Source organism: Rhipicephalus microplus, chromosome 6 (assembly GCF_043290135.1).
Source record: "Rhipicephalus microplus isolate Deutch F79 chromosome 6, USDA_Rmic, whole genome shotgun sequence".
NCBI classification, from domain to species: domain Eukaryota; kingdom Metazoa; phylum Arthropoda; class Arachnida; order Ixodida; family Ixodidae; genus Rhipicephalus; species Rhipicephalus microplus.
The window spans coordinates 191,646,839-191,667,365 of record NC_134705.1 but is presented as its reverse complement, the minus strand read 5'-3'; the positions used below and the strand labels follow the sequence as shown (position 1 = coordinate 191,667,365).

Below are 20,527 nucleotides of genomic sequence, written 5' to 3'. Positions count from 1 at the left end.
CCCCCTTGTTTTATATTGTTCAGCTATATTCCCTCCCCCCTTGCAAACATAGAAGGTGCAAACGCCAACAAAAGTTTACGGACCAAGAGCCCCGATCTTCGCGACATTTCCGCAACGTCAGCGGCAATCTACAGCAGTGCTATACGCACGGAACGTAGTAGTAGTAGTAGTAGTAGTATTAGTACTTTTATTTACAGTAAGCCGGATACAGAGCTCACTGCAGGGGCAAAGGGCTAAAGGCGAACAGCCTGACAAAGGCCCTTGTCCCTCCGCCCTCCCTTAATCGAGGGCCTCGCTATAGTTTCGCGCTGAGCACATCAGTATTCTACGTATCAGCTTTTTTGTTAAAACCCGACCGCACTTTTCTGCAGCCGTGGCTGCATGCTTCTGTCTCGAAATCAGCCTGTCAGCCTTAATGTTATCAACCGCAGTCTGTCTCACGAAGGATTATCTAGTAAATGGCCCACTTTTCGGGGCACGACGTGATAGCTCCGATTCAGCATCAAAGCAGAAGTGTGGCAGTCACCGATAAATGCTTCTCGCGAAAACAACCAAATTAGAACGCCCTGCAAGTAGTTGAAAATCGATGTGACAGTGAACAACAAGAAGGCTCACGTCTAGCTCTGCAGCGCCGCGGTATACTGTTATAAGTGACACTCGCCTGCGTGTCGTGGAAAAGCCAAGCTTGCGTGGTCTGCAAAGGTTTGTGGTCTACTGTACTTAAGCTAGAACTGGGTGATGGGAAAGGCGTTGCTTCTTTTTCAGAACTGGAGCCAACGAAAAAACAAAAACAAACTTTCCAGCGTCTTTTCATCGGAAGCGGTAAGTTCGTTTAGTACTTTCAGCGCATCTCATGTCGGGGAAGTCGGCGGGAATATAGGCCAATGAACGTGGTCTTTATGCGAAATCGCATCGCCAATTCAGTTAACTTTTACCTTTCTTTTTGCATAAATCTGCTGCTCTCGATTGGTTGATTGATTTGTGGGGTTTAACGTCCCAAAACCACCATTTGATTATGAGAGACGCCGTAGTGGAGGGCTCCGGAAATTTTGACCACCTGGGGTTCTTTAACGTGCACCCAAATCTGATTGATTGATTTGTGGGGTTTAACGTCCCAAAACCACCATATGATTATGAGAGACGCCGTAGTGGAGGGCTCCGGAAATTTTGACCACCTGGGGTTCTTTAACGTGCACCCAAATCTGAGCACACGGGCCTCGACATGTCCTCCTCCATCGGAAATGCAGCCGCCGCAGCCGGGATTTGAACCCGCGACCTGCGGGTCAGCAGCCGAGTACCTTAGCCACTAGACCACCGCGGCGGGGCCACCCAAATCTGAGTACATGGGCCTACAACATTTCCGCCTCCATCGGAAATGCAGCCGCCGCAGCCGGGAATCGAACCCGCGACCTGCGGGTCAGAATCTGCTGCTCTCGTGTGCGCACAATTGATGTGGCTGCTAATCTCGTGCCCTGAAATCTCGTCCCTGGTCCGTGAACAACCGTACAAACTGTGGTGCTATTAGAGGAAAAAAAAAGAAACACACGCAATCTAATGATCTCAGATGCTGTCACAAAAGTTGAAGTCGACCGCTTTCTATATACCACTTCTATTACGGTTAATGCACTGTTTGCCAGGAATATCTCGTTATTTCTGCATATCACACACACATATGAGAGTCAGACCTCCATTTTCCCCCTTCCCCTTCATGACCCCCCCCCCCCCCTCAGGAAAAAAAAAATATTCTGGCAACGTACTCGTAACTACGAGTAAGAAAATTCAGTTCGACCTCTGACACTCCATATTTTCGCATCATTGCTCGAATGAAACGAACTGTGGGAAAGCTTATTAGAATATCAGTTCAAAAGTGCCCAAATGAGAGCCTTTAGTCGTCACGAGTGATTGAGCGAAATAGCACCAACTCATGTTCATCCGGGAGTGATTGCCGATCGTGTTGTGCTGATTGGCGTTATACCAGACGCTCTGGCAGTGTTATTAGAAGAGACGCAACATCTGCATGCCTATATAATCAGCCTACGAGCGTAGCCGCTTCCTGTCGTTCTGCATTCCGACAATTTCTCTTTATTCGTTCCACCGCATTGCCGAAACGAGTTTGCTTTGTGATGGAGCTCGTATGAAACCGCTACATTTACCTTTCATTACATGTGTACGCTCACAAGCAGTAGTAGGAAAGTTTTATAAGAACGCACGTTTCCCCCTGCTCAATGTTCTTCCGGTGCCTGCAATGAATAAACCCGGGACAACACTAAATCAATCTAGACGACAACGCAAAGACAGACGTCTGGAGGGTACACCATAAAAAAGGAGGAGAGGCACGCTTCTCCGCAGTACCTCCAACTCCCTTATGATTCGAACGGTGCGGAAAAGTACAAGCTTAGAAATAAATGCCAAAATGCAAATGAAGCAATAACTCGCTTCTCACAGCAGCCTTTCTTTAGCCCCCTGCAGTCCGTTAATAAATGTTGGAAATTATCAATTCTACGAGTCTGTGACCACGCTTCCTGGGCCCCCAATTCGCCATGAAAAACTTCCGTGCCCACAACTTGGCGATTTTGACACTGAAATTTACAAGCCAGACTGAATTACGGTATAAAAGAGACTTGCAATGGCTCCCTCTGCCACCCCTCTCCCCCTAGTTAATTAGTGTTGTCGGTGGTCACCCGCGCCGTAATTTTAGTCATGCATGTGTGCCCAGTCTTCTGTCTGAGACACTTGTTTTCCGTCACACATAATTAATTACGGTTGTCGGTGGTCACCCACGCCGTAATTTTAGTCATGCCTGTATGTCCAGTCTTCTGTCTGAGGCCCATTTTCAGTCACACATAATGAAAAAAAAACAATTCTGCACTGCTTTACTGTGGACACTGCTTTACTACAATCCTGTTGTGCTAACAATTGAAATTACGCATGAGTATCTTTTACACGTGTAGCATGATTTTTTTGTGCTATGGAACTTCAGTGAAGTGTCTCATTTTTTCTTACCCACATCCGTCGTGATAAAAAATTTACGGTTTAAGATCAGCAGTGTAAGCAAATGTGTTTTGCCACGAATCCGAGGTTGTATACTGACCAATACGCATTGCGATAGCTGATTTACACAGGTATTGAGGCAGCTTTCCGTTTAGCCACAAATTTCAACAGATTTAATGGTCCAGCGAGTCCTTTAATTGACCAGATAGTCTGTCAGCTTTCTTTTTTTTTCTTCGTTTACTTTTATGCAGCCATCTGATAGCAAGTCGGACGCAGTGGCAGCTGCTTTTGAAGCAAGCTCAGAACAAAGAGTAGGAGTGAAAGCACAGACAAAAATAAACGCGACAGATGCTCAGTTTACAATCATATGACAACCGGCTCAAACGTTGGAGAGAGTGGATACGGGATCCTTCAGAAAAAAAAGAAAAAAAAAGACTAATAAAAGATGCACCGGTGCATATGTTTTTGCAGTTGGGAAAGCGAGTGCGGCCTGTTTGAGCTCGGGCGCGTTTTAATCTTGTTTAGTGGCAACCTGAAACGAAGCTCCCATTTTAGTACACACCTGTGCAACGAAAGCATCCCAAAGCTGGAGGTCTCAGCTACAACAGCTAACCACTTCGTCCCAGCGTCGAACGGAGAAATTTCGATTTAATCCCGTACCACCCAGTTCTTAACTTCACATTTTTTTACAGTCATGTCCAGCGAAGAAGACTTGACTCCTCTCGTAGAGAAGGCAGTGCAATGCAACGCGGAAGAGCTCTGGGGACTCAGCCGGTTCTTGTGGGACAATCCGGAACTGGCCCTGAGGGAGTTCAAGGCGCACGACCGGATCTGCGACTTCCTGGAAGGCAGAGGCTTTGAGGTCCGAAGAAGGCACCTCCTGGACACCGCGTTCCGGGCCGAGTTTCAAGCTCCTGGAGGAGCCGATGGTATCGATTCTGAAGTTTCGTGTGCTATACAGTTGGTCAAAACTCAAGAGTGGCGTAGGCCGAAATTCGTTTCAATGGGAGCACGCCCCTGATTAGAAGTGGGGACTGTGCAAGCTAGTGTAGCCGAATGTAATTTTTGTGCCCTCTTTCACACGACAGCAAAAAACGCCAGGCCTGCGTGGTAGGCGCAGCACAGTCACAGCGAAAGCTAGAATAGCGGCCTTGCAGAGCCTTTTCAAAACACTCATTGGGTAACTACTACAAGCACACTTGCTTGGTACCCACTAGGGCATCAATAATAAACTTTTGGGTAGTAGGCTGGTATTCGCTATGCTATTTTTTGTCATTCTTCAGAGAAGCGTGGTATCCGCTAAATACTTGCAAGAAATTTCGTGCCATTTGTCCATGCAGTGGCTGACGACGATCAGGAATTATGGCTGAAGTGGGTATGCGCCACAGTTAATAAGGGAACAAGAACAAGCTTTTCTGATTGATTTGGAGCATTGGACAGCCCACTCGTTACGCTATTCGCATTGTGCGACGACTGGTTGTTCTTTCGCTGCTGTAAAACGCTTTATAAGTCGTATTACGCGATTGCTTTCCCGACATCAAGTCTGCCTAAGGCAAGTTTGACAACAAGTCACAAGTACCGGTGTAGCTCAGCTGCAGTGTTGTCGATACTTTTGACCCCGTTCCGGAGTGGCTTCCCGTTCTTGACGCTTGTGTGTGTTTGCCTGACTTCCGATGAAGTATGTTCTGTGTACTTTACTGGTGATAATTTCATTCAAAGAAAAAAAACCGGTGTAGCTCAATGGTAGAATACTGGTCTGGCACCTCGCGGACTCAGGTTCGAGCCCCACTGGGTCATTGGTGCTAGGTCATGCCTGCTTAAGGCAAGTTTGACAACAAGCTATAAGCACCGGCGTTACTCAGTGGTAGAATATTGAAATGACACGCAGTGGACCCGCTTTCAAGCCCCATTACGTCATTAGTGCGAGTTTTTTTTCCCTAAATTCGCGCAATTTGGTAACGGACACCGGCGGCGGCGGCGGACAAGTGCGCGTGACTCAAAAAGTGATCTCATAACAGCTTTCGCTGTAAAATTAGAGAGGGAAATGTGCTTGGTGCGCCAACCTTTGGGTATACCACTGCAACCTAAGAATAAACACAGGCCCCGCCCCCAGACTTGCACCATGCTCATGATTGACCCGTGCGAAAGAGTCAGTGCTAGGTGTGTTCAGTTCTAACTCCAAGTACTTTTCGGGGCTAATTTAGATACAACCCATAAAAATAAAAAGTAAATCGTGCCTATTACAATATCACGCCTACTAAGCAGTGATGTCGGAATTGTTGCTTGAATTGGAGAGCAAGTTCTAGTTTAATGGCAAGCGTGTCGAAAAGCTCGTTTCGCAGAAATTCTGGTATCGGCGTCGGTGCCAGTGTCGACGTCGTTGATTGTGAGCGAAAAATAGTCTTGTCCGTGATCAGAGAGTCGCGAAAGATGCAAATAAAAGGAATGATGAAAACGTTCGGTGCAAGCGAAGATCGAACCTAGAACGTCTGCGTGACAAACAGGTGCCCTAGCACAGAGCCACGACACCATGGCCGAAGTGGCTTCATAAAAAAAAGAAAGAAAGAAAAGAAAACAACAACACTGAATGTCACGTATTAAGAGGAATCTCCTTTACGCATGCAACACTGCGTGGCAAAAGCATAGAATCGCTCGAGGCGTCGAAACACCCGAGTTCAGGCGTGTGGACGTTTTAAAGGTTATTCCGTTGAAACGCGCCGACACATAGTCAATCATCATCAGCCGCAAAAGCAACAACAGAAGGATCGGGGTTATTACCTTTCACTATTACACAATCTTTATAGTAAGTACAGATAAGTGATCATAACAATTTCATTCTAAAATTTGTAACGCTTTTCATTTGTAACTTCCTTTACTCTAAAATCAAATAATACTTTACAAGACCACTCAATTATTGGCCGATCCCCTACAGCGGGTATGAGCCACAAGTTAAGTGCAACAAAAACAAGGAGCAGCTGCGTAGGTTCACGTGTTGCCTTATGGACGGGTAGTGAGCACTTCGCTCATTGGCAAAAATAAAGAATTCAATTCAATTCAATTTCAATTTCATTTCATCCCAAGGATGAGGGCAGGCTCGGGAGAAATCGCGACATAGCGGGCACATGAACTTGCAGTGGGAAAGCTGGGATAGCTTGAAAAGGGCAATCACACGCATAGTCATTCATTCACTTAAGACATGGTTGAGGCATGCACCGATAACCGAGGCGAAACAAGCACTCGAGAAAAGAATGCCCCCCCCCCCCCCCTCCCGACTACGCTATCGCACTTTATACTCTTGATCGCGAAGCTTGCGAAACCGCCGCGATTCTACAATTGAGTTCAATGCAAAAACAGAGAAAAGAAAAATATGCCAGTTTCATATCAAACAATCCCAACTTGGGCTGAATAATAATGGGTCACATAAGCAATCTCGCAATGATGCAATGACACCGAGGCTTCACAACACACGTGGCACCCGATTTATGAATGAAAGATAAATATTTCGGGGATTTATCTTGTTCAGTCATGATGCATGGGTACCTTGGTGTCCGACGGCAGTGCCAGTATTTGCAACGTAGTGATGGATTGAATGCAGGCATGCCCTTTTGATGAAGCTCTACTGTTCCGAGACAGTCTCTCCAGCCATAAATATTTAGGTCACTTTGTCATTGTTTGATATGGTGCTATATATATTTTTTTGTTTTTATGCAACTAAACGCGATTGTTAGACTTGCGTCGGGTTGTGCACTTCTTCTCGTTCATCATTTTTTTGTGGTTTTCATTTCCAGCATGGATTTACAACTCGACCAGTATTTAGTTCTTTTAAGTTAGGGAAACCTGTCGCCTCAACAGAGACTCGACAGGACCTCGCGACAGATGACGGAACCAATACACGATGCATGTCCCAAAAATACAACGCATCAAAATTGTCTCTCGCCGTATCTTGCTGCATTTTTTTTAAAGCGGGAAGCGCTAGTTCTGCGTGCATATTTTCCGTTCTACTCGCCCAGGTCCAACGGTCGCCATCATGGCGGAATACGACGCGCTGCCGGAGATTGGCCATGCCTGCGGCCACAACTTGATCGCCGAGGCCGCCGTGGGCGCTGCCGTAGCCTCCATGGAAGTCATGAAGAAGAGTTCCATTTTTCGTGGCAAGGTGCGCAATAGAAGCCCTATAGAATATGCACGCCTCGACGTAACGCCTGCAGCAACGGAACGAAACAGAAAGGGGAAAAGACAGGGGGAGGTATACCATAGAAGCGTGTGGTTGGCCACTCTACCACATAGGCTTTTAACTGTGCTAATAGACGCGGACACAAAAAGAGGAGAGAAGAGTGGACGTACGCAGCCTACTTCCTGTCTAGTTCCCGGCACACATGTCATCTTTCTTCTATTTAAAAATCTGTGGTAATTCTGCGCACGTTCACTTTCCCCGTTTAGTTCAGCGCTTCGAGAACTAGAGGCGGCTTCTTGTGTTCGCGCTTGTTTTCCCAGTGAAAAGCTTTTACGATGAGTACCATTCAACTAGTTGTACTTGGAGCTCTACTTCAGTATGTGGCTACCCTACCCTAGTGATTTGCGAAAGGGGACAGATTTAAGAGAGAGAGAGAGAGAGAGGCAGAAAGAAGGAAACGAGGTGATAACGCCATGACATGTGGGAGATCGCACAAGTATAGTCCGAGTATAATATAGTGTGCAATGCTGGCGTCCTCAAGAGGCACACCAGATGCTTTAATACCTTGTGAGGGGACGACTGATGGGGATGATGGGGAAGCACGCTGGCCTGAGTATGCTCGATCATCAGCATGCTCGAGCACCAGCATGCATGAGCACCCACATGTTTGAGCAACCCCCTTGCGTAGCACGGCATAACAGTAAAATCTCTGCGAAGCCATTTCTTTCACGACGTTCTGATCGGGTAATGTGAAAGCACGGATCATCTCCGACGAAGTATGTTAAAAATACAGCATATTCATGGGGTGAATGATAATGAGTGGGCGAAGCTCCAGAGGCTTCAACCGTACCCGTGAGTCTTCCGAGATTTTCGCCCAGTTGATCATCATGTAGAAACGGCGAGCACGCACTGCAGCTGTTTCATGAGCCACTGCTCGGCCGCCTTGTCTTCATCGCTCATACTCGAAGCACACCGACTACCAGCGAAAGAGGAAGCGCGCCAAGAGCGAACGCATTTTAACGCAAGAGCGAACGCGGTCTTCTATCTGACAACAGCACGTATCAGAGTGGAGCGAGTACCGCGGTGCCATCTAGTTAGCAATCTGGGTACTCGTGGTGTGAGTGACACAGCGCCATCTAGAGAGCGCTCCGAGAGCTATAGGTGGCTACGAGAACGCGGGACTTGCCTACGCCTTAAGGAGCTTTAAATGTACTGAGCAGAATTGCCCAGGTCAGCCTTGCCTTTCACCTTGCGTTCAGTCTTGTCTTCAGTCTTGTCTTGCGTTCAGTCTTGTACCAATGAAATTACCTTTCCACCGAACTGTTCAAGACCGTCGGAAAAAAGGAAAGACTGCGCGAAAAATAATATATATCAAAATCTTGGTAAAAAAAAAACGCCGCAAAAGAACCTTACGTTTTAACTACTCCCGGAAGCGACAAGAATCAGAGCTTGCAATTGTAGCCACTTTTACTACTGAAACCGGCAGAGGAGATGTCATGACTCTTCAGCCTGTTTCACATGGTGCTTATCCGCTCTGGGGCAAAATCGCTAGCATGTGAAACAGTCTTGAGCCGGAGGCGCAAGACAAGATACCTCACCAAGAACACGAGAGCCCCGGTATTTCTTCCGATATTAAGGGAGCCCCGCCGCGGTAGCCTAGTGGCTAAGGTACTCGGCTACTGACCCGCAGGTCGCGGGATCGAATCCTGGCAGCGGCGGTCGTGTTTTCGACGCAGGCAAAATTGATGTAGGCCCGTGTTCTCAGATTTGGGTGCGCGTTAAAGAACACCAGGTGGTCAAATTTCCAGAGTCCTCCGCTATGGCGTCTCTCATAATGATATGGCGGTTTTGGGACGTTAAACCCTACACACCAATCAATATAAAGAGAACCACCTAACATCTCTGAGATGATGCAGAGTGTCGTAGGCCATGGTGGAGTCCCACCTTTATTGCTATTGAATGACTGCGCCCATAAAGAGCTTCCTCATATGTTCCTTGAAGAGTTATTAGGAAGAAAGCTGTCCATGCAAAGTGCCATAGCCGACATATTTACTTAAGTTTGTTTAGAATGTTTTACACCAACGCGTAAAAAATACAGCCGTATTTAAGTTGCACTCTAGTTATCTGATATATAACGGGATGAACAGCAGGAATGGTAAGTCTGTAAATTATAGTGGCCAAACCAAGCATTTGTTTACCGGTTCGAATACGATTTGTACTCTTTTATTCTGCATTTGAAAATCACTTTACCTGCCATATCCGGTTCCAGGCGAGCACATGTGATCGATTGATTTCGGGTGTTTAACGCCCCAAAATCACCATATGACTTTGAGACACCGTAGAGGAGGGCTCGGGAAATTTCGACCACCCGGGGTTCTTTACCTTCCACCCAAATCTGAGCACACGGGCCTACAGCATTTTCGCCTCCATCAAAAAAAACAACCGCTGCTGCCGGGATTCGATCCCGCCACCTGTGGGTCAACAGCCGAGTACCTTATAGAGGGGAGCAAATGTCGTAGCTCGTGAGTCGTCCTAATTGTTGAACCTAGTTTGCTGTTCAAACGCGCTAGAAACAATAGCAAAAGTTATGTGCTTAGTCTGCGCGCTGCGAATACGTGCGGAGCGCCCATTGAATCGCAGCGCGGCAGCACGAACCACTGTTGCTCCCAACTTCCAGCATTTACAGTATTTGTTGTCCGTGCTACATACTGCGTGCTGCACACACACGCAAAAAAAAATCACCGATAAAATTCCGTTGGAGAAAGAGCGCTTAAAATGGACAAGGACAAGTAAAGACACAACACAGATGCTGAACTCCCGCTGAATTCAACACAGGCGTTGATACTCATGTTTTTGCCTCTAGATGGTTCTTTTTTGTTCTCGAATGTGCTCTCACATGTTTTCATTCGCCATGAATGGTTATTTTTGTAGATCTTGACGACTGCTCTGCTGCACGGATGCAACCGTGTGTCACGTGACGAGGTCGGTCTCTTTATATATGCATGCTTTCATCTTCCAATAAATTTTTAGTTCCGAGTTCAGTGCCTGTGTTGTGTTTTCACTTGCCCTCATCCATATTAAGCACTGTTTTTTTCTACTTAATCATTGTCATCATCATCAGCCTGGCTACGCCCACTGTAGGGTAAAGGCCTCTCCCATGTTCCACCAGTCAACTTGGTCAGTCAACTCAGGTGTATTTTGAGCATTACTCTATTACTTGATCGATAATATGAATATGGTTTATTGTTGAGTAGCCTGTACGAAATCTTGATTGATTGTTTGTTTGATAAAATTCTAATGTCCTAATTCTGCTAGCAATTACCTTCGTTAATAGCTTGTATACGACGGGGAGAAAGAAAGCTGATCGGCCAGTAATTCTTGAGGTCCCTGTCGTCCCGTTTCTTATGAATTAAGATGATGTAAGTATTTTTACAAGATTGTGGTGCACTCCCCGTCAGGAGACACAGGAAACAGAGTGGCCAGTTTTTCTAACACCTGTACGCCATCCTTCAGCAGATCTGATGTTACCCGATCCTCACCAACAGCTTTGCCTGTTTGCATTCGCTCCAAGGCTTTCCTGACTACTGTCATTTCGGGTGGGATGTCACCTGGGGTATTGTTTGTTCTTTCTTTATGATCGTGGTTGTCCTGGCTGTTGCACAGATTTCTGTAAAGCTCCTCCACTATCTTAACTACCTTATGCTCATTCCTATTTAATGATCAACCACAAACTAGCCCAGCTTTCTTTTCTAACTCTATTGGCAAAAAAAGATGTTTCAGGGCGTTTTCTGCCTTAATACTTTATCATTAGACTTTGTGACCAGTATACTTTCTGCATCACCAAAGAAAGCAAGTGCCGTAAAGACTGGTTGTCGGTCCCGTTAAGGACGTGATACCCGCAGATCGTCGTAATCGGCACGCCTGCAGAAGAGCAACTTGGCGGCAAGGAGATGCTGCTCCAGAAGGGCGCCTTCCAGGACATCGACGTCGCGATGATGGTTCACCCGATGCACCAGGACACGCTCAGACTCGCCGTGAACGCCTCGCAGCAGGTATGTCAGCGCGCATGCGCCAACCAAAGCTTGTGACTTGCCTATCCGCCCACACACAACGGCGTAAAAAAGTGAAATAGATTGAAATGGAACGTTGAATAGTTTTTTTTAATAACCTTCGGCTGAAGCAATGCGCGCCGAAAAATAGCTTGCGCTTTGCCCGATGATTCTTGGCAAATAACGATTGGTGAGCTAAACGGGACTCGTGCGAGGAACTATACAAAGACTATCTCCTGTTGCTCTTTATGTAGTTTGATCGCTTCAAGAAAACTGGCCACACCTTTTCTTCAAATTTCGCGTTGAATGGTAAACACTCAGTGACAAGTTTATATGTATATTAACTGTTCGAAGCAAAGATTGTTGCAAAAATAAATGAGATGATTAAAACCAATGACACAGAAATAGACTGATATTGAATTTTTTGTCCAAAAGTATTGAAAATTAAGGCACATTTAAGACGTTGAACCACAGGTGTCTGCACAGGAGGGGTGGGGAGGAAGGAGGATGGTACGCAAGTCTGGCCTATATATGTCTTCCATCTACGCAATCTGAAAGAGAACCCTGGGCACGTTTATATACAGTAGGCCGCTAATATATACTGTAGGCTACTGTGTGTAGAACAGTACTGTGGAGGTCTCTTGAAGCTACGATGGTTGTCTTCCAGCCTCTCTAACGTAAACTAAAAGTTTCTACTTGGCATGCACACTGCCTTGAACTGCTCGTGCACCATATTCATGCCTACTCTCACATCGTGAACTTACTTACAGCGCGACACGAGAAAAAATACAGGACAGGGAAGGAGCAAAAGAGAAAGAAAAGCGCCATATTTTCTGTCTTTTTTGCTGCTTTCCTGTCCTGTATTTTTTCTGGTGTTGCGCTGTAAGTTCACGATGAATCCCAACCAACTGGCCCAAATTACCGTCTTACTACTCTCACATTTCTATCTCGCGCTCAACGACATTCGTGTTATCAGCAGGGCCTGAATGATTGAAGCGTCCGTCCTATGACCTCGTAAAGCAGCTTATCAACATGCGTACTATGAGCAGGGCCTACAATATTGAATTAATCGTGCTACGACCTCGCTGAGCAGCTTGAGCGGCTGCTGTCGCGTTATCGCTTCCTGTCGCAGATGACTGTGAGGTATGAAGGCAGAGCTGCCCATGCCGCCGCGTGTCCCTGGGAAGGCGTGAACGCACTCGACGCAGCTGTGGCGTCGTACGTCAACATGGCCCTGCTGCGACAACAGACGAAGCCTTCATGCCGAATACACGGTCAGTGTGCGCATCCAGACTTCACAGTCAAACGGGGTCACGAACGAACGAACGAACGAACGAACGAACAAACAAACAAACAAACAAACAAACAAACAAACAAACAAACAAACAAACAAACAAACAAACAAACAAACAAACAAACAAACAAACAAACAAACAAACAAACAAACAAACAAACAAACAAACAAACAACGGCCGCGTATCTGCGTACTTCACTACGAATGTCGCCGAAAACCGAGTTTTCCGCCAGCCGTCTTTTTCGTGCATTGAAGGGCATTTACAGCACTCGGTATGAAACATTAGGTTGTTCAGAATCACGCATGTATGTATTCTCTGATAAAGGTAAACACCATTTAATACTCACGTGTTGATGTTGCGCCTCAGATACGCTTAATTTCTGTTTTTTGATCGACAATGTTATCTGCATGCAGTAGCCGGGACAACCACAACCATAATGTACGAACTATAGCAGTACCCCGGATGACATCCCACTAGTAATGACAGAAGTATAGGAAAGCCTTGAGGGGGATGCAAAAAGGCAATGAAGCTGGTGAGGATCAGGTAACATCAGATCTTCTGAAATATGGAGGATAGATTGTGTTAGTTAAAACTTGCCACCTTGATAACGAAGTGTCTCCTGACGGGGAGGGTACCATAATATTGGAAGAGTGCCAACATCATCTTAATGCATAGTAAAAGGGACGACAAAAACTTGAAGAATCGCAGGCCAATCAGCTTTCTCTTCGTCGTACACAAGCTGTTTTCAAAGGTAATTGCAAACAGAATTAAGACAACATTAGAATTCAATCAAGCAAGGGGTCTAGCAGGATTTTGTACAGGCTACTCAACAATTGACCACATTCATACTATCAATCAAGTAATAGAGAAATGCGCAGAATACACCAAATCACTTTACAGAGCCTTTATAGATTACGAGAAAGAATTTGAACCAGTTGAGACATCAGCAGTCATGCAGACACTGCGGAATTTAGGGTGTCGGCGAAGCACTTATAAACATACTGAAAGAAATCTACGGCGGATCAACTGCCACCATAGTGCTCCATAAAGAAGTTGAGAGAATCCCAATAAAGAAAGCTGTAAGACAAGGGGTGACGATCTCCTTAATTCTATTTACCGCGTGCTTACAGGTGCATGGTTTTCAGAGGGTCAGAATGGAAAGAGTTTGGGATACGAGTTAATGGAGAGTACCTGAGTAACCTGCGTTCGTCGATGACATTACATTGCTGAGGGACTCGGGCGACGAGTTGCAATTCATGATTACTGAGCTAGACAAGGAGAGCAGAAAGGTAGGCCTTAGAATTAACCTGTAGAAAACGAAAGTAATGTACAACAACCTCGGAAGAGAACAGTGCTTCGAGATAAGTAGCAGTGCACTTGAAGCTGTAAAAGAGTACGTGTACTCAGGACAGGTAATAACCGCGGAGCCGAACCACGAGGTTGAAGTAGCTAGACGAATAAGAATGGAGTGGAGCACATTTGGCAAGCACTCTCAAATTATGACAGGTAGATTGCCACTATCCCTCAAGAGGAAGGTATATAACAGCTGCATCTTGCCGGTACTTAGCTATGGAGCAGAAACCTGGAGACTTACAAAGAGGGTTCAGCTTAAATTGAGGACCACGCAGCGAGTAATGGCAAGAAAAATGGTAGGTGTAACCCTAAGGGCCAAGAAGAGAGCAGAGTGTATGATGGAACGAACGGGTGTTATGGACATCATAGTCGAAATCAAGAAGATTAAATGGTAGCGGGCAGGGCACGAAGTGTGGAGGCAAAATAAGCGCTGGCAATAAGGATCACAGACTGGATTTCAAGGGAAGACAAGTGGTGGAGCGCGAGACAGAAATTTAGTGGGGCAGATGAGATTAAGAAGTTTGCGGGTATAAAGTGCCAGCAGCAAGCATGGGACCGAGTTGACGGACAGAACATGGGAGAGACCTATGTCCTGCAGGGGGCGTAGTCAAGCTGATGATGATGATGATGACGATGCTGTAGACAATCACGCTATGCACTACCCCTTTCCTCCTTCTTTCCTCCCACCCCTCTGCTCCCCCACACTCCTTTCCAGTCCTGTCGTTGTACTCTACATGCATATATTATACTTTTCTTCTAGCATGACTAGCGATGACCAGACACAGAGGCCGAAACTCCGCGCCCCCTAAAGTGCTTAATAATTGACTCATGCAGACCAAAAGTAGTCCGTGCGCACGCCAGACATGATACTGGATCACACAGTAACCAAATTGGTTATAAGAATGAAAGTGAAGGCCGTGATGAAAATTAGCCACACAGTCACTCAAGAAAATCTTTAGGAGACCTGGCTGGCCCATGCTATTCAAAGCACAAGAACCCAATATGTTGGTTGCGCTTCTTCACGTCTACTCTCACAATCCTGACGTTCGTGAGTGCTGGCAAAACCGATAGATAGAACGTGTAGCAACTGGTCGAGTATATACAGTGGTAAAGCAATGAACGAGTTCTCATATTTAAATATGTAAGCAACAATAGCCTCATTTTCTTCAGTATTGCCTAATAGTTTGCTTTTGTTGTTCTGCTGATCTATATGAATGAATGAATGAGTGGATACATCAATCAATCAATCAATCAATCAATCAATCAAAATTTGCTTTGCAATTTGCAACGTGAGCTGGCTGAAAAGTTCCTTTGATCCTCGTCATTCCCCGTAGACTTTTACACATGGAAGTTCTGTAGTTCACGTGATTTTGACGTGGTATCCAAAAACACAGGGATCATCACCGAGTCGGGGAGCTATCCCAACATCATCCCAGAAGCCAGTAAGATGAAATACCACATCCGCGGCCAAACGGTCGACGAAATGAACCGATTGGTAGCTCGAGCCGAAGACTGCTTTGAGGCGGCAGCGAGGGCGACCAACTGCACCTTGACCCTGACCAAAGACGTCGTCTACATGGACGTTGTCCACAACGTGGCCCTTTCGAAAATCTATTTGAAGCACGGTCACAATCTTGGTGAGTGCTACCCAGATCCCTGTTGCGGAATGGGCATCTCCATTCACTCCGGTTTCATTCCAATTTCATTCCTACTTCATTCCGATTTCATTCTGATTTCATTCCGATTACATTCCGATTTCATCCCGATTACATTCCGATTACATTGCTATTTATTTTTGGTTACATTGCGGTTACTTTGAAGTTACAATGCGGTTACATTGCGGTTACACTGCGGTTACATTGCTGTTGAATTGCTGTTACATTGCTGTTACACTGCTGTTACATTGTGGTTACATTGTGGTTACATTGTGGTTACATTGTGGTTACATTGTGGTTACATTACGGAGAATTATTGCTAGTCGGAATTCCAATTTTTTCAATTTGTTGGAACAAAAAAGAAAAAAAACAGCCCATTCCCACTCCGGGAATGGCCGGACAGTTCAATTCCATTCCTGTAATTCCTCAACGTGGGAAAGGCAGCTTGATAGTTTTATCGAGTTAAAAGTGAACGCCCCATAAATACGATACCATCAGATGCACTAAAAGCTTGCAAATTTACACAAAATGTACCAAGGTCGAGGGATAGTAGTTGGTAACGTACTATTTCGTGCAGTACAACCTCTATAATAATTTCCACACGGGCAGCTCTACGCCTGCCTATAGTGTTTCATTGGTTCAGTGAAATTTTCTGAAACTTTGTATCTAATGACTTTAAGTCACTTAGAACAAAGTGTAAACAATTTTTACCGATAAACGATGACGTAGGTACTAGCAAACGCCTCCAAAATCTATGACGGCACGGGGAGTTGGCACGAGAACTTCAAGCTGGAGTCGTCACCCTACTTTATTTTTGCGCCTTTTCTCGTCTACCAAGTGTATTTTCGCGGTGAGATTGGTGCTTTGGGTGTTAAGAAGTTCTGTTTTAAATAGGTGAAAAATTGATTTTCTCTTAAGAGTCGCTTCCACATGCACGCACACACAGACACAAACGGCTGCTATTTTTTATAACACTCGTATTTCGGTACATTCCGCTTAATGAGGAGTTCTCACAGGAATGAAGTATGTATAATATGAAGGGTTGATGGGCGGACTGGTTGGTACATATTCGTAATGAAATATTGGAAGCGCAATCTAACGGGACATTATCTTCGTTGACTTTCTGGTATATATTATCTTCGTTGAATAAACCAAGTTTCAGTCCACGCTCATTCATATCCTCGCTTGCGTCCCGTTCACGCTGCCAATATTTCATTATGAGATGCATAATGGGGACGATGCCTTATCGCATGACCCAAGTAAACTACCGCGTAGTGTGGCAGTGGGTTCGAGGAAATACGATTTCTTAAGTTTAAGGGGCGAATCCGCACAATGTCCCTCCGTCCATGAATCGCTGCCTGCGGTGTCGACCGCAGATATAAAACGAAACATCTGGGAACAACAAAAGAGTTATCAAAAGGTTGTTAACCAGATGAAAATAAAAGCCCACAACATCGGAAACACCGTCATTTAGCCACCCATTGATGAAAGCACGTGACTGAACAAAAAGGCTTACAATAAGGAAATTAAAGGCTTCTTAATCAGAGCAAAATAGATGGCCACGATTCACGAATCCAATGCACACTGCTTCGACCCATCATCAGTATTCACTTCGTGGATATGCGTAGATGACTTAATTATTGGTATGCTCTTGTTATCACGGGACGGCTTTATGCTCTCCCATAGTAGAGTACTCAGTACTCTGAATTGTTACGCACTTTTTCTAAACACAAAAATCGGGACGAGTGTGAAGTGATGCTCTGCTAACTGTCCCGCCCTCTCACGCACTGAAATGCAGGGGTGAAATTCACGGACGTCGACCTCGGTTGCACCGAGGTCTGCGGAGCCTCGACGGACGCCGGAAACGTGTCGCACGTGGTGCCCCTGATCCACCCGGTGTTCGCCATCCCCACCGAGGGCATCAACCACACGCCAGCGTTCGCCCAGGGTGCCAACTCGCCGCAAGCACAGCCGCCGACGCTACGCGCGGCCAAGATCATGGCGCTGACGGCACTGGATCTGTTGAGGAATCCCGCGTTGGTGTCCGAGGTCAAGGCGGAGTTTGACCAGTGGAAGGATGGACGGGGTGAGAAGCTTGTCCGAACGAAGGCTCGGGTGAATTGGTAAGGATTCACTAACAGACGGAAAGTTAAGTTTAATTACAAGAGATTAATCAACGCGTACACGAAGAGGAAAAAGGGACAGGGAAAGTACAGTAAAACGGCGCCGACTTCCAAGTAGTCTTATGTGAGTGAAGAAGTGCTTATATGCGGAACAGAGGAAAGGAAATGAAACGGGTCAAGAATGTGGACATAAGCTTGTGCATAATGATGCAAGTATCAACCCATAATCTTATTAGCCACAAAGTCCGGCAAGATAACGAAAGTCTTCTTCTAGTAAGGCTGTCCCGTTTCCATACCGTTTATGCATTAATATTTTTTAATGATTGAAGAAATGTGGTTTTGTTAATGAATCTAACAGTGTAAGCGTCAGTGATCACTGCAGTGTAAGAGTTAGCGCTCGCAGCTTCGCATTTACACATGATTTCCTTTAGAAAGAGGTGGTGTAATATTTTTGGCCCTTTTTACTAATGTGCTAGATATGCCTCGCAAGTCTAAACCTCAAGCTTGTGCCGATTCTCGGACGCCACCACCGCAACACTCACGAGGGCAGTTCTTACTGGGGACACACTGGTACAGCAAGCCTCTCAGCGATCTATAGCGATTGTAGTTGTCGTACATACAGCAAGTGTTCCCTTTCCCCCCTCGGGACAGTATTTTGCAATTGAGTGCAGCATGAGGCGGCGCAATCGGTTGCAGTAGAACGTGTATGTTATAGTTGGCACAGCAGGGACTCTGCAACATTCAGCTGCTCGGCTTATGTTCGTCTGCCACAAGGTAGCCGTTACAAGATTATTACTGTTTTATTCAAATAATTCTGCTTGAAATAACAATCTTACGCAATATGTACCGCTAATCAGCCAAACAACTGATCACTTTGCAAACTATCCAACCAACCATATTAAGAAAATGTGTTAAGCCCAGTTAGATACAACCTATTTAATAAAGCAGTCAGTGCAATCTTCCACGATGGAGTCAAAAAGCATGAATCTTCATACTGAGTCATCGCAGTGAAAACTTCGACATCGAGTAGCGTTGCGGTGTGCATATTGTCACGTACAGTTAAAAAAAGTGCACTTTAATTAAATAGCTGAAATGGATTAACTAGTGCCTTATAAACAAGTTAGAGAAATGTACTTGTGCCCACTGTATCTTGCGTCGATATTCAAACTTATATATCGTATGCCCAAATGAACACTAAGTAAATAAAAAAACGATTTTCGTCGCATTACTTAATTACTTTTCTCGACACCAAAAATCTTCACGCTCCCCACGATAAGATAACACATAAGCGAGACGGTGCACAAAAACTAAAATGCAGGTGGCAACGTCACCTTGAAGTTCGCGCACCAATCACCACGATTTTGACGGCATCTGGTAGGGCTTGCGTAGCTTATATAATCCGTAAAATTAAAGTACATCATATTCTGAGTAAGTCAGAGAATTAACGTGCCAAGCTACGAAAAATGTTGTAAAGCCAATCTGGCCAAAGTGCGAAAAAAAAAGAAACTTCCGAATCCGCGGCGTTACCGTTAAAAAATCTGGCTGGAAGTTCTGAAGTAATACTTTCAACATTTATTTTCTGATGAATTAAGTATGCTAAGGTGGTGAAATAAACGACAACAAAGTTTTCGGGATGTAATTTATCATTATATACTAATGCATTATTTCATTTTAGTGTCAATAAAATAAATTTCTTCTTTTTACTCAGAATCAGAAATGGTTTTATTTTGTCATCAAATCAATTACAAAAAATTGTGTATACAGAAGGAGGTCAGAGACTGAATTGGGACCTCCTACAGTAGTGAATATAGAAAAAATTAATTGATGCAGCAAACAGTGGTACAGAAAACAGGTAATGAAATACATTGCAGGTAAAAACGAAATACATCGCAGGTAAAAACGATTTTATATATTTTATATAACGGAGTAACCACTTTAAAGCGTTACTTCTAAGACCTCAGTTGTATTTCATTGAAAATAGTAGAGAACCTACAATATAACGAGTGAAAGTTAATATTACGATGCAGTGGGTGTAGGCAATTATGACTGATGAAGTAGTTTAATAATCTAGTGCTGTCAGTACAATTTGGCAATTTTACTTTTAATCGCTGCATGCAAATTTCTTTATGTTCTTACACAGACGGTCAAAATCCTGCTGCATAGCCTCTTCATCCCCACCACTGCTGCCCTGCTGTGTCGGGTCTTCCTTGCCGTCGGTGTTTACACGCTTCTTACGAAAAATATTGACCTAAAGGTACAAGAAAACACCTCTTCCAAGACCTACAAGGGTCTGCCGGTGTGCAGGCTCCGCATTAAATGCAGGAAACATAACCCTCTTTAAGGAGTTGGCCCGCTTTCCTTGGAGCATCGAATCTTGGGTGCCTACATTCAACAACCTCGCTGGGAGCTTTCACCATAAATGTTGTTGCTTCAAAGCGGTGGTATTTGTGCTGAACGCACGTGATCGAAATAAATAAACAAAACGTAAGGCAGTTGGATTAACTGCGTTTTTTTTTTTTTTAGCGATGTCTCTTCGGGGGTCCAGAATACTGATTTATACTAGCAAAAAAGAAACGAACAAGAATATGAAAATCTTGTAATCTGTGAAAATCTGTGATATGAAACTTACGTACAAAAATTAACACAAAATCTGCATGAATTTTCATTTGTGGCATCAACTTATACTGTGTTACAGTTACTTCATAAGCATTTCTTGACGGGGCCGAGATTTATTCCAGTACTGTTGAAATTTGGGCTGTCGTTTAAAGAATGGGCAAGCACAGCTTTATTGTTAAGAAATAAATAACCGTATTTTTAATAAATTAATTTTTATTTTAATCGTGTGCCATGTGGTGCTTTCTTTTTACGGGAGATAAAGCGAGTGTGG

The 20,527-nt window shown here is 44.9% G+C and overlaps 1 protein-coding gene across 4 annotated transcripts; it reads left to right on the top strand.

The window, feature by feature from the left end:
• The first annotated feature begins 520 nt into the window (after nt 1–520).
• Nucleotides 521–20,478, top strand: LOC119168154 (xaa-Arg dipeptidase). 4 transcript variants are annotated; one of them, XM_075867344.1, is made up of 9 exons: nt 522–702; nt 766–822; nt 3,684–3,920; nt 7,002–7,147; nt 11,068–11,217; nt 12,347–12,488; nt 15,257–15,499; nt 17,316–17,603; nt 19,781–20,478. In XM_075867344.1, exons 3-9 carry the CDS (start codon nt 3,686–3,688, stop codon nt 19,801–19,803), a joined length of 1,227 nt encoding a protein of 408 aa, XP_075723459.1. In that variant the 5' UTR covers nt 522–702; nt 766–822; nt 3,684–3,685; the 3' UTR covers nt 19,804–20,478. The 4 variants fall into 4 exon arrangements, with proteins under 4 accessions (XP_075723461.1, XP_075723459.1, XP_075723458.1 ...); XM_037419559.2 differs by having other exon boundaries at nt 525–702; nt 17,316–17,640; XM_075867346.1 differs by lacking the exon at nt 15,257–15,499 and having other exon boundaries at nt 521–702; nt 17,316–17,640.
• Nucleotides 20,479–20,527: the final 49 nt, after the last annotated feature.

Bases quoted from the DNA above. Each gene is read 5' to 3' on its own strand.
- LOC119168154 (XM_075867343.1), top strand. From the start codon at position 3,686: ATGTCCAGCGAAGAAGACTTGACTCCTCTCGTAGAGAAGGCAGTGCAA. The intron at 3,921-7,001 runs GTATCGATTCTG...CTACTCGCCCAG, and splicing joins AGCTCCTGGAGGAGCCGATG to GTCCAACGGTCGCCATCATG. The intron at 11,218-12,346 runs GTATGTCAGCGC...TTCCTGTCGCAG, and splicing joins CCGTGAACGCCTCGCAGCAG to ATGACTGTGAGGTATGAAGG.